The 14,364-nt window shown below is 37.6% G+C and overlaps 1 protein-coding gene and 1 pseudogene across 15 annotated transcripts in view; one reads left to right on the top strand and one right to left on the bottom strand.

Moving 5' to 3' along the window:
• ATG10 (autophagy related 10) overlaps window positions 1-14,364 on the top strand; it is a 240,447-nt gene that overhangs the window by 34,687 nt on the left and 191,396 nt on the right. For 5 of the 15 annotated variants that reach the window (XM_046000402.1, XM_046000400.1, XM_046000398.1 and 2 more), the window contains one exon: window positions 8,966-9,064. The exons of 9 other annotated variants lie outside the window; for them this stretch is intronic. In XM_046000402.1, coding sequence (XP_045856358.1) covers window positions 8,966-9,064 — 99 coding nt within the window. Of the gene's footprint in view, window positions 1-8,965; window positions 9,065-12,708; window positions 12,873-14,364 lie in introns of those variants that run through there. One more of the 15 variants, XM_046000415.1, reaches the window with a different exon arrangement.
• LOC123938749 lies at window positions 1,401-2,290 on the bottom strand (annotated as a pseudogene).

Raw genomic sequence — 14,364 nt, 5'->3', positions numbered from 1 at the left:
AGCATTGTAGTCTATGGTTGGTCAGAGTTGTGTTCCAACACCCAGAGCTTGAAGGGTGGAGTAATATTTCCACCCAACTGAAGGATCTGTAAGTAGGCTGGCTGGGAGCACATTCAGAGTTCAGGCAGGCTTCTAGTCTGCCCTGGCTTCTGGTTTCTCCCGTATCCTCTGTGCATGTGTGCAGCCCTGCCATCAGCCAGGACATGAAGAGAGCCTGGTTTCCTTAAGACATGCAGGTGGAAGGCAGCCAGGGTTCCTTGCAGAGTTCAAGTCCCTTTGTGGGTCTCGCATGACTAAGATCTTTCTATTACCTTTCTGTTTATGTTGCTGGTTGGTTGCTTGTGCTAACTGGGATGGCTACCTCAGACTTGCTAGTGAGATTGCTTACTTGTACTGGAGACACTGCAGATATGATATCACTGGAGATATTTTTTCCATTTTAAATTTATGCATTACCTCCTTCAGATAGGCAACCCTAACCCTCATGTTTAGCTAAGATATACTCTCTTCTCTCTATTTCGATATAACTGGTGCACCATTCTATGTGGTGATTATCTGTATACCTGCCTGATTCCCCATAGTAGTCTGAAAGTTTGACTGCCAGCAGTTTGTTTCTGTATCCTCACTTCTATGTCCTTGGTGCTTGGCATGATAAGCACTCTATACGCATTTGTTTAATTGAGTTAAAATCATATAAGTTGCAAGGAATTCTTCCAGGTTTGTTACTTATATAAATTCATGTCATTGTATTTCATTTCATTGTATAATGTATTACTTGAAATAAGTGGGTCATTGAGTAGTGTTTAAAAACCTGTTTGTTTTAGAAGAATTTTTATTAAATAGCAAAATTCTCTTTTAGTGGAATGAACTATTGGATACAATATTATGTAATGTCATCAGTGAACCCTAAGTTCATTACCGCTAAGCTCATTAGTAAATTATTTGATCTTTTAGTAGATTTTTGACAGGATTTATCATTCTGTTCTCGTTACACTTTTACAATTGGTGTCTTCACTCTCTTGGTTTATCTCTTAGATTATTCTTCACTCCTTTTCAGTCTCCTTTGTTGTTTTTCTTTTCTCTATAACCTCATAATATTAGTGACTATGCTATGTCTTATTCTCTTTTTTTTCTTTTTTCACTTTATAAAATACTGAGTTTATTTCACATGTATATTTTTGTCTCCTCACCATTCCATTTGTCTGACCACCACTACTACTATGTCTTATTATAACATTCCATACATATTTAAAACCAAGCAAAGGGTGGAGTTCCAGCTTTAAAAACTGAACAGGCATTTTAGACAACACATTCTTGGCAATGGAACCTGAACATTTATCAGACATAGTAGAGAAAGTTCTCACTGTACATTATAACAGGGACAGCCAGATATCAACTGTTTCAGAAATGAAATAAGATGGAAAATTTTAACAAACTGTTTAAACTGTTTTCTTGAAGAGACGTCCTCCTCTGCCAGAGACCTTCAGTGGCCTCTTGGTCAGTCATCCAGAAACAATTCTTGACGTGATTGATGAACTTGGCTTCTTCTACTTTGTGAAGAGAACCACTTACTTGCATTTTTGCTTTAATGTCTTCTATAGAACAAGGTCCTTTCGGTGTTTTGGGAGTCTTTTTCTGTGGTGTGAAAGATTCTTTGATTTTGGTATTGATGGTTTTGACTCTTTTCCATTCTGGTTTGATTTTTGTACATTTTTGGCTGGAGTATCTTGTATAGATTTCTTTACTGGAATCTTTTCTTCAGCTTTCTCTTCATCAAAATCATCATCATTATCATCATCTTCATCATCATCTTCACTGGCGATGAGTTATACTTTTTTCTTTGGACCCTTACTACCCCTTCCAGGGGCAGAATGCTTTTCAGATACACTAAGGAGTTTCTTCTTTCTCTTCTTTTGACTCTGCATCTTCCTCCTCAGCTACTAAGTGTTGTCTGCTAGTATGCACAGGCCCTGAGCCACATTTCAACTGTAAGACCACAGGTGGTGTTACTGCAGAGCCCCGAAGGGAAACCGTTGGCTGTACAGACATCTTCAAAGTTGCCAGTGAGACTTTAATCAGACTGCGTTTGTAACTCATTGCGTCCGCTTCAACTATGTCCAGTTCATCCTTTGCACCAACCCCTACACTGATCCTTCTTAAAGATAACTGGTGCTCATTTTCATCATTATCCACCTTAAAGGGATAATCTTTGTCAGTCTTTAGGTTCACAACTGAAAGGATAGTTCTGGGGCCTCAGGGGACTCATGTCCATGTTCATTAAATCTTCCATGGTGTGGTGGCATGAACTGAGGTGGGAGAGCAGGCAGACAGAGATAAATGACTGCTGTTCCACAGAAGAGCGATGCAGGAGGGAATCACACCAGGGACTGTCTTATTCTCTTAGCTATTCTCATGAACCTGGAGGTTATCATTTAAATTACATCAAATGCTAATTACTGCCAAATATATATTCCCTGTCCAGACTTCTCTTTTGAATTCTAGATTCATCAGTCCAACTTCTTACTTGACATTTCTACTTTAATGTCTCCTCTTAGATCCTGAAGTCAACATGTTCAAAATTAAACTCTGAATCTTCCCCCCACCTCAAACTTACTCACCCACTACCACCCAAACTAATCTTCTCTCAAATGATAATACTCCATCTTCCCAATTGTTCAAGCTACTGGAGTTGTCCTTACATTCCCTATTCCTCTCAGACCCCACATTCAGTCCATTAGGTCCTCCTGTTGCCTCTACCTTCATAATATCTAGGATCAGACCATTTCTCATCATCTCCCCTTGCTATCACCCTGATGTAAACATCCATCAACTTTACTAGGATTACCTTCCTATCTGCCTGCTTCCACCCTTGCCTTCCAATGGTATAACATTACCTTTTAAAATGTGAGTCATGGAGTGCCTGGGTGGCTCAGTGGGTTAGGGCCTCTGCCATTCTGCTCTGGTCGTGATCTCAGGGTCCTGGGGTCGAGCCCCGCATCTGGCTCTCTGCTCAGCGGGGAGCCTGCCCCCCCCACCCCCACCTGCCTCTCTGCCTACTTGTGATCTCTGTCAAATAAGTAAATAAAATCTTTTTTAAAAATGTGAGTCATATTGCATTACTTCTCAACTCTAGGTAAAAGCTGAAACATTTATTTATTTCTAAAAACATTTATTCATTTATTTTAGAGAGAGAGAGATTGCGTGTAGGCCCAAGCAGAGGGTAGAGCAGCAGGAGAGGGAGAGAGAATCCTCTAGCAGACTCCCCACTAAGTGCAGAGCCCCAAAGTGGGGTTTGATCCCAGGACCATGAGATCATGACCTGAGCGGAAATCAAAAGTCACATGTTCAACTGACTGAGCCACCCAGGTGCCCCACACAAAAACATTAATAATAGACTATAAACTATGGGATCTGCTCCTTCCTCACCTTTCTTACTACTCTTCTGACTTCACCTCCTATTTCCCTTCCTTTCATTCATCACCATCCAGGCACACTGCTTCCTTGCTCTTCCTCAAACACACTAGAGAAACACTAGACAAACATTCTTGCCTGGGGTCTCTAAATTGTCTGGCCCCTTGTGTAGACAATTCCTCTTTTAGATATGGCTGACTGCCCACCTCTCACCATGCCCTTATCCTTCGTGTGTTCTCTCAACACATCACCTTCTCACCACCATTATCACCATGTGATAAAGACCACTTGGTCTCCCTATCTGCCAGCCTCACTCCCGACTTCCCTTATCCTACTCCATGTTTTCTTTTTCTCATACTACTGTTTACCTTCCAATGTGCATTATAATTTACTTTTTTATTATGTTTATTGTTTAATGTCTCTCTTTCCCAGCTTAGTCTATGAGGAGAGAGATCTTTGTTTTCTTTGCTGATATGCCCAATGCACTGAGAATATCACCAAGTATTAAGTAGGCACACAAACAAATATCTGTTAAATGAATGATTACCTGATTTTCTGTAAAAAATAAAAATTCACAATTTGTCTGAAGAACTTTATTAGGTGAAAAGTTTAATTTGAAAAATTATGAGAAATTTAAAAAAATGCCGATGTTCTTTTATCCCTTAATTGGTGAATTAAGATCCATGAAAACACCATAAAATTTACATAAAAAGTTAATAAGTATCATTCAAATAACCTCTTCAGGGCAGTCTTTTTAATAAAACTGGCATTTCTGTAAAAGTGGAATTTTTCTATAATGATATGCAGAATAGTGGAATTTAATGCATACTTTAGATTTAAAAATAACCATGTAACAGTGTTTTGAGTGGGACCTTTTTATCTTGTTCCAGAATTTCAGCTAAGGCCTTAAGCTGAAGACAAAATACCCTGAGTAACTAATTTTCTATATTTAGATTGCATGAATAATCTACTAGCCACTGGGACCAGAAACCTGCCTGTAGAGATTGTTCTGAGGAACCATTCCTGAAAAACAGGGATCCCTAACCCCATCCCAATATGAGAATAGGATTCAGCAGAGGAGAAGTGCAGAGTCTGTGATGAGGAATGATTCCTTCCCCTCCCAGAGCCTTCCTTCCTTGTCCAAGGAACCATTTATAAACAGTATGGGATGCCCTCAAGTCAGAAGGAGGGTCATTTCTTTTCCTAGTTGAACATTTGCTTAGCATTGGACTGGCTGGTCTGCCCTTTTCTGCTAAAACAGGGCTAAATGGAATTGAGAGTGATAGTACAGGGGGAATGTTTAATCTCTTTAATATATTCTCTCCAGAGAATAGCTAGGCTTGGTCTATTTTTCTGTTGTCCTGCGCAAGCCAGGAGGTAAAGGCAGCTCTGCAGGGGTAGAGGGTATATAGTCACTGCCTATATCAGTAAATGTCCAGGTGGTGGTTTTCCTGCATGATCTTCTGAAGAGTCCATACAATCACCCCACCAGGGAGCTGGCAGCTGTGTGCCTGCCACAAGCAGGGACACTGACAGCTAGTTAGTATCAGGCAGAGAAGCAACAGGAAACAGCAGAGAGGGTATGTGACTCCAACCAGTTAAGGAAGGGGATAACTGTCCTTTCTGCTTCCAATTCTCAAGCCATGGGCCCCTGGAAGAAATGGTGAGGGACGGCATGTTCCTCTGAGCAGGACTGTGCTTCATTTCTCCATTCCAAGCTTTAGAGAGTGTGGGTTGAACCAGGGAGAAAAGAGCTTCAAATCGATTTTGAGTCTGAAGGCTTCAAAATAACAACAACAGCAACAACAGTAAGAAGAAGATTGAATTTTTTTTTAAGATTTTATTTACTTTTTAAGATTTTATTTATTTATTTGACAGAAATCACAAGTAGGCAGAGAGGCAGGCAGAGAGAGAGGGAAGCAAGCTCCCTAAGCAGAGACCCCCCCCCCCCCGCCCCCCAATGCGGGGCTTGATCCCAGGACCCTGAGACCATGACTCGAGCTGAAGGCAGAGGCTTTAACCCACTGAGCCACCCAGGCGCCCCAGAAAATTGAATTCTAATTGTTTGAAGGATAGAGTTCTAATAACTGAAAGCGCCTAACGAGTTACCGTGTGGTACTGAGTTGTTTAAGGATCCTTAATGTATCAGTCAGGTATTGCTGCATAATAAACCACTTTAAAACTTAGTGGTTTAAAACAACCATTTGTTATTTCTAAGAAGCTTATGCATTAGCTAGACCATTCTGTTGATCTGTGACAGGCTTGACTGATGTTCACAGGGCTTGTGTGTGTCTCTACCATCAGCTCATGGTGGGTGGGAGCTGGCTTGTCTAAGACGGCCTCATTTGGGATGATTTGATTTGGTTTCATGTTCCAGGAGGCTAGTCTGAGCTTGTTCTTATGGTGGTGGCTGGGGTCCATAAACAGAAAGTAGAAACACTCAAGCACTCTTTAAAACTTATATTTAAACTTTTCTTGGAGGCCAAACTCAGAGTCACTGTGGGAAGGCACTACCAAAGGGCGAGGATATAGTGAGGCATGAAAAATTGGGGCCATTAATGAGGTCAATCTGCCACACTTAACAGGTGGGAAAGGAGATTCCACACAAGAGAGTTAAGAGCAGTTATTGGGGGGAAAGTTGCGTATTTGTACTCTGAGGAGTAGGGACCCTTTAATCACAGGTTACAATTGATTTGGACTACATGGACTCCTAAGATAGAGTCTGTTTCTTCTCTATGTTCTTTCTGATGTATAAGTTTAACAGAAATCGTTTTTTAATGATTGTGATTTTTTAGTTTGAGGGTCACCCTGAATTTGATCTATCAGGGGAAAGCTATATGCATAAAATGTATGGAATTTGGAGATGAATGCCAGAAGATGTAACAAGGAAAGTTGCAAATGGTTGCCTCTAGGTAGACTGACCAGAGCGTGGGGACGGGTAAGAAAGCTGTTGATTTTTGTTATATATATGCATTTTAGTGTTGTTTGACTTTTAAAACTATGTGTTATATTGTTTTGATTAAAATGAGTCATAATTTTTTTTAAAAAGGAAACTCCATTTTCAAGGCATCATCGCTATGCTATTATTTACATACAGTAATTTCATTTAATCCTCACAGTATCCCTATGAATTACCTATTATTATTTCTACCTCAAATGAGATGGAGAAGGCTTAGAGAAGTTAGGAGACTTGTGTAGCCGGTGTTACATTGTCTCTAAGTAAGAGGCAGGGTCAAGATGGGAACCAAGGTGTGTCTGCTTCCAAAGACTACCACCTTAACCCCTAACCTGTAGTTTAATATGTGAATTGCTCACTTAGTTCGAAGCTGATTTTTAATCTGCTCCATTCCAGAGTTTCATACTATTATGTAACTCCCACAATGGAACTAGAATAAATGTATTTATTTTTCCTACGAACAAAATTGCTTCTTATCAACGTTTAGGCTTCAAATGGAAAAATAGTGATTGAGTAAATTCTTCCAGGGTAATATGATGAATATCCAGCATGTTTAAATTTGTTCTGAAGAAAAAAGTATTTACTTTTACTTAATACTTAGATACATTAGATGCTTAGATTCCAGATATTGGATTATAATACCACATAAATTTAAATATTTCTTAAAAAGTATGCTTGTAGCATCTTTTTTGTATAAGGAAAGTATTTATAATTAGGAGTTTGATTAAGAAGAACTGATTTGCTTTCATGAATTTTCCAAGTTATCAATATCCAGCTATATTATCTTACTTTAGGAGTTAAGTGTGATACAAACTTCATCTACTAATTGCTTTTAACAGCTGCTGTAGATATTTATTGCAAAATGTCATTGAAAAGACAGATTTAATATATTAGTTTAGTACACATGGTGATTTAAAGATTAGAGTATGTTAAATAAACTGTGTCAGAAATTATAAATAAACTAAAATGAGTAAAATTATCCTAAAATTGCTAGACAAGTCTTCACATTTAATGTTACATTAATGAGTTTTGTACAGAGACTGTTTCGAATAAAATCCTTTTTCATCAGATGTTGCACATATGCCTTCACTGTTTGTTTTTCTTCAAAGTAAAACTTAATGAAACAGCTAATAAAACCCAATTTTACTCCTGATCCTTGAAGGAAACAAGTCCTTGAAGTGTACCCACTGTTTATTCTTTTGCACTGGTTTTTGCTACTTTTCAGCATGTAAATTTTCCAGTAATGGAAAACAGTCAAAGCCATAAACCTTTTCTTCCAAGTTTTATAAACCCAGTATTTATTTCTTATTTGTAAAGTGATTGCACAATGGAAACATGCTTTGCACACATACAGAGAAGTTTGGTCTCAGATCTTCATGTTCACCTCCTGCTGGCTTCAGGAGGGCGTAGTGCGGGTGCATTTAAATGGATCTTTATTATGTAAATAATGAAGAACCAGAATGGGGGATTTAACTACCCCCCCCCCTTTGGAGTGAAAAGCATATATGAGACTTCTATACCCTGTTATTCTCATAAACCTGAAAATGTATTAGATTGGTGAATACCTTATAAAAAAGGATCGGCCTCCATGAATTAGAAATATACAGATGGCAGATGTGTACGTACCCCAAGTGGCTTTTCACTACCCATAGCATATGCCATTCTGTGTCTTCCTGGTTCTTTTATGGAGAGGATTGTTTTTGACTTTGGTGACAGGGTGGAGGTGGATATTTGGGTTAAGATAAGAGTCAGTGTAGGGGCGCCTGGGTGGCTCAGTGGGTTAAAGCCTCTGCCTTCGGCTCAGGTCATGATCCCAGAGTCCTGGGATCCAGCCCCACATCGGGCTTTCTGCTCTGCAGGGAGCCTGCTTCCTCCTCTCTCTCTGCCTGCCTCTCTGCTTAGCTGTGATTTCTCTCTGTCAAATAAATAAAAAAAAAAAAAAAAAAAAAAAAAAGAGTCAGTGTTACTCAGAAGTGTGGCCCTGGATTGGTACCAGTGCAAGGAGATAAATGCAGAAATTGAAAATGAGTGCTTAGAAACTTGTAAGTAATTTGACAGAGTAGTATTATGTCTGTCAAATATAATTTGAAAATCGATACGGATAATGGGGGATGCTATGTGTATGTGGGAGCAGAGGTATATGGGAGGAACTCTACCTTTCTTTCAAATTTTCTGTGAACTTAAAACTGCTCTAAAAGAATAACACCTTTCTCCTCCTCCTCCTTCTTTTTTCTTTTTTTTTTCTTAAATTGGGACTTATATTTTATATGTTTTGAATTTTTTAATTTCATTTTTTTCTAGTAATTCATTTTAGTGTTTTTCACAAAAGCATGTCTATGACAGATTGGAAATAAAATTCCTGATCTTTTATCACAGATGGTTTGAAAAGCATTTGGTCTAGGATGAGATTTTCAAATGTTGATTTATGTTCCTTTGCCCCATTACATAGCATTTGGTATTCAAATCTGAGTAAAAAGAAAAGGCTATCATTTATAATTTCAGGACCCTAACAAAACCACTCGATGACATTGAATGTTTAATGAGCTAAGGGTTGGATAGTAGAACCTGAAATAAAGGTAGTCTGTGTTTCTCTTTAAGGGCAGGTTCATATGCTCCAATGACCACTGGGTGAGAATTGGTACTGACATTCTCATAAGAAAATCAGAAAGCCTGACCAGGATTTGTGTCCAAATGGAGGTAGGCTATTGCCAAATTGAGATTTTTAAAAATTAGGGCAGGGTTTTAAGTGGAGGAAAGTGAAGAACAGAGAAAGCTGAGCTGTGTTGTGTGTATCACTCTTGAAGGGTTAGGAAAACTTCGAACCACCATGTGATACTCTGTGGTCCATGACAACAGAGTGTGGGTAGAAAAGAGAGAGCATCAGTGGCAAGCTTCGTTTACTTCTCAGTTTTACCCAGCATATTTTAATGCTCCTGAAAATCATGGTGAGGGATGTCTCTTTGATACATATGTTATTCATTGCTGATACCTGGACAGACAATCAGAATATAAAGCTGAAACTTATGTGTTATATAACCTTGAATCATAGAAGTGTTATTAATTCATAGAAGTTTAGCATTAGAAGGTCACATAATTCACCTTGCTCCTGATACTGCTTCTAGTAAGATGGCTTACGATGAATTAGCTTCTCTCTAGCTCCTCTAGGTATGAGTTTATGCCCATGCTGCTGGAGAGGAGGTAACTTGGGATAGCACTCAGGAAGTAGGATCCCAAACCTTGATTGATCTAAGGATGAGATTTACCCAGAGGATTGTCCAGGAATAATATGCCGAGCTTGGGAGAGAGACAAGAGGCTAATCAGGGAGAAAGTTGGAAGTTGAATACCTGAACAGTCTGTAAGTGGGCTCAAGATACTAATGGTTATAATTCATTAACAATGTCTCGTATACCCATTCAGAAATTTATAGTAGTTGAAATGATATTTGAGCATTATTTAAATGACTCTATATGTAAAGTACCTAAATTCAGCAGTTATTTTGGTGTGGCACCTGTGGCCAGAAAGTTCTCTGTATTAGCCATATCGTATAGCACCTATGCTTGACGTTGGACCTTGAAGCATTCCAGTGTGTCTGATTACATACTTATGATACACTTCTCATCAGTAATATTTTTTAATTTTTATAATTGTGTACTTAGTTTCGTATAATTATACAAAAAAATGTACCATTGTAATCACGTAAATTAATTTTTTTAAATTATGGTAGAAAATGCATGACATAAAATTGACCATCTTAACCCCTTTTTAAGTGATTCAATTCCGTATAAGTTTTAGTAGCATTAAATACATTTACGTCATTATATAGCCATCACCACCATCCTTCTCCAGAACTTTTTCATCTGAGTAAACTAAAACTCTACCCATAGAACAAGTCCCCATTCCCTCTTCCTCCCAGCTTCAGGCAACCACCATTTTCCTTTGTCTTTCTATGATTTTGATTTTTCTAGGTACCTTATTTAAGTGGAATCATATAGAATTTGTTTTATTATAACTGGCTTATTTCACTTAGCATAATGTCTTCAAGGTTCATCCACACTTCAGATTTTTTCCTTTTTAAGGCTGAACAATATTCCAGTGTGTGTGTATATGTGTGTGTGTTTGTTTATGATGTTTTATTTGTCCATTTGTCTGCTGATGGATATTTGGATTGCTTTCATCTTTTAAAATTTTGTCTTTTAATACATGTAAAATATTTGTATTTTAATTTTGGCTTAATTTATCATTATCACCATCATCATTATTTTATAATTTTGCTGACTTAGAATTTATATTATGATTACTTTTATTACATTTTCTGCTACTGAGTGTTGCTAAATAAAACATTGATTTTGTTATTCTTGATTTATTATTTACTTAACTTTTACTTTTGGTGGTAATAATTAGCCAAAGTTACATTCTTGGAAGAATTTTGTAACTATTATTTGTTTTTAGAAATAAAAAGATACTTATTTTTAAAAATCAAGTAATGATTGAATGTGATTTAATTAGGTTTGTTCATTAAAAGGCGTTCTAGCTTTGGAAAATACATTTATGAAAATATTTTTAATCATACATCAGTTGATATGCTATATATTTTGTGAATATGTCAAAGTTTTAGTTTTTAGAATAAAAAAATCAATGATGAATTATTTGAACATTTATGAAATTTGTTTTGAAAACATTTTATTTTCTTAAAGATTTTATTTATTTATTTGACACAGGGATGGGGGGAGAGAGAGAGAGAGAGAACAAGAAGGCAGAGCAGCAGGCTAGGGGAGAGAGAGAAGCAGACTTCCCACTAAGCAGGGGAGCCTGATGTAGGGCTTGATCTGAAAACATTTTATTTTCTTAAAGATTTTATTTATTTATTTGACACAGGGAGGGGGAGAGAGAGAGAGAGACAGAACAAGAAGGCAGAGCAGCAGGCTCGGGGAGAGATAGAAGCAGACTTCCCACCGAGCAGGGGAGCCTGATGTAGGGCTTGATCCCAGGTCCCTGAGACCATGACCTGGGCCAAAGGCAGAGGCTTAACTGACTGAGCCACCCAGGCACCCCTGTTTTAAAAGCATTTTAGTGAACACAGAAGTTCCCTATTCCTGTAAATAGACATTTGTAGTTGTAGAAGTCTATAGGCCCCATTAGGTCTTTATATTTGAAAAAGATTTAAATTTTACAGATACTGTACTTTTCAATCTTAATGGATAACCTTCATTAAAGCTGGAAAGCCTTCATAAAAAATAAGTTGAAGTCACTAGTTAGGTGATGAAGTGAGAATCATCCCAAATGAAGTTGTGTGCTCAGTAACTTTTCCCCTCAACCTAAATGCATTAGTGACAGGAAAAATTATTGTGAAGACAAGCTACAGAACAAACGGGGCTGGCATCTCGCCACAAAAACTCATCCTGTGCAGGAAAAGACTGGAACATTCTTAAGTTTTGCAAAAACAATACAAAAAAAAAATCTTTTTGAGATTGGTTCTAACAATAAGCTTTTTCAGCGTGTTTAGATTAAGCTAAATAAACCAGTTCAAGATCATACATTAAAAGCTAAAGCCAAGTTGCCTCACACAAGGATAGAAGCCCTCATTTTATCAGCCAATCTAGATGTCGAAGTCAATAAAGCAAAAGAGATGGAAAACGTGGTACTCTCAAATAATACTTGTAAATGCATTGATAATATGTCAAATGACATAACGAAAACATTAATCCAGATTATTATTAAATCAAACACATGTTAGAAACTGCCAAATTCCAGTGCAGCTAGAATTCCTAGAGAGAAATGCTGGGAAGAATATCAGTTCTCTGTAAAGCAATACCAAAAGAAATTATTGGGGATGAAGTATTGAAGGTGGTGAATTCATACTTTGAATCAAATAATGTATTATGGAAACATGCTTGGGTTTGTATACTGCTGGAGTGAGTGTGGAGACAGGAGGATGTAATGGCCATCCATTAAAAGTCATGAAAGCACTGGGCGCCTGGGTGGCTCAGTGGGTTAAAGCCTCTGCCTTTGGCTCAGGTCATGATCTCAGGGTCCTGGGATTGAGCCCTGCATCAGGCTCTCTGCTCAGCAGGGAGACTGCTTCCTCCTCTCTCTCTGCCTACCTCTCTGCCTACTTGTGATCTCTGTCTGTCAAATAAATAAAATCTTTTTTTTTAAAAAGTCATGAAAACACAGAAATTCAAATAATATGGTATTTTAGTCTCAGAGAAACTCTCTTCTGTAAAAGTTTGCCTGTAGATGAATTTCACATAGTCTGATGTGTCTAAATGGAGAATATGTATAGCTGAAGCTGCTTTATTCACATCTGTTTTCAGCCTCACATGAAGAAATGGGATTGGAATATAGCTTTCCACTGTTTTGTACTGAAGGGCAGTCTGTGTCCAAAGAAGCATTCTGTCAAAGTTGATGAACTAGGAGAATTCAAACTTTTTCTGTAAATAGTTCTTGCTTTGAAGATTTGTTAAAAGGTAGTTACTGCCTTGAAAAAAAAAATAGTTTCATTAGGTGAGTGAATAAACCTAATAGAAAACTGCCAGGACCTCATGATAATGTATTTGCATGTACTGATAAAATTCATGGATTCAGTGTAAAAATTTAGCCTTGGAAATCTTCTTAAAGAAGCTTGATTTGTGGCATTTAGTTTGCTGCACAGTTTGAAAAGTAAAGGCTGATCATTAGGACAAGTAGAGTAACATCTTGTATAGTTAGGGAAGAGCTACATCATGGATTTAGGTGTATGATTTATTTATACTATTGTAAGAAATTTTCACGTTACATTTGTTGATGAAAGTAAAGGAAGGTCTGTTTGGTTTGCTAAGTGATGGCAATTTTGAAGTACAATTTAAATTTGAATTATCCAAATTCTGGTTAGTGATGAGAAAGGAATTTCTATCACTTGTCTCTGTAGAGAGAGAAAGTAGATTAGCTTGGGGCTGGAGGTAGGAATGGGGATCGACTAATAATTTTGTAATATAAATAAACTGTATTTAAGGTTTTTTTTCACTAAGTTTCATATGGACTCCACCGGATTCCTTCAAGTTTACTCCATTATACTGTTCAAATATGAATTTTCATGTGTGTCATGATGTGAGAAGTTTAGGAAGCAGTGGACTGAATCGTATGACAGTCTGGAAAGCCAAGGCAAGAATGTTAACTGTGACAGGTCTCAAATTCAATAAGGGACTTCTGAGAATGGAATAAAAAGCAAGGACTGGGAGAGGGTCAAGTTTCAGGAACTATACCTACCGACTGGTCATGTGTGATGGAGCAGAGCCTATAGTATCTTATGTCTTACTGAGGTGGGGATAGATATGGGCCAGCAGTAGTGGGATGGGTAAGTGGCAAGAGGATGATGAACCAGACTCAGCTGGACAAAGCCAAATAGCTGGTCAGATGGCCTCTTAATTATAAATAAATAAAATATATAAATCAATATATAAATAATATATAATTTATATTACAAATATATGAATAAAATTATAAATTATAAACTTTATTTATAAGTGTATAAATAAAATATTGAAGAATAAAGGCCTGGGAAGAGAAATAGGTTATTCTAGTCTTCTATAATTCAGTCATGGGGACTGATCAAAATAAGTTAACATTTGAAGGAGAAACCTATTTTGGGGGGGGAAAAACCCACTTCACTAGTAATTACTTTGTGTCAGGTTCTATTTTTAGTGTTCTGTATGTATTAATTCAGTTTAATTTTATACTGGTTGGCAATAGTACTCATTATTATTCCCATTTTATAGGTGAGGAAACTGAGGTCACTCTTATTCATGGTAGAGCTGGTATATAAATTTGGGCAGTTTGGCTCTAGAGTCTGTGTACTTGACTCTATGCTATACTCCTTCTCAAGTCTGTAGGAATCCTAACTACTCATTTCCTTCTGAACTCCCACCCTGATCTCAGTGCAGACTGCACACCCTGGGCCTTCTCCTGTGAAGGATGTCGTCTATGGTGGGTGCTGTATTAGGGCCTCCTCCTAGGTTAT

Source organism: Meles meles, chromosome 3 (genome assembly GCF_922984935.1).
Source record: "Meles meles chromosome 3, mMelMel3.1 paternal haplotype, whole genome shotgun sequence".
Lineage (NCBI taxonomy): Eukaryota > Metazoa > Chordata > Mammalia > Carnivora > Mustelidae > Meles > Meles meles.
The sequence above is the reverse complement of the archived record's forward strand: the minus strand, read 5'-3'. Positions and strand labels throughout refer to the sequence as shown.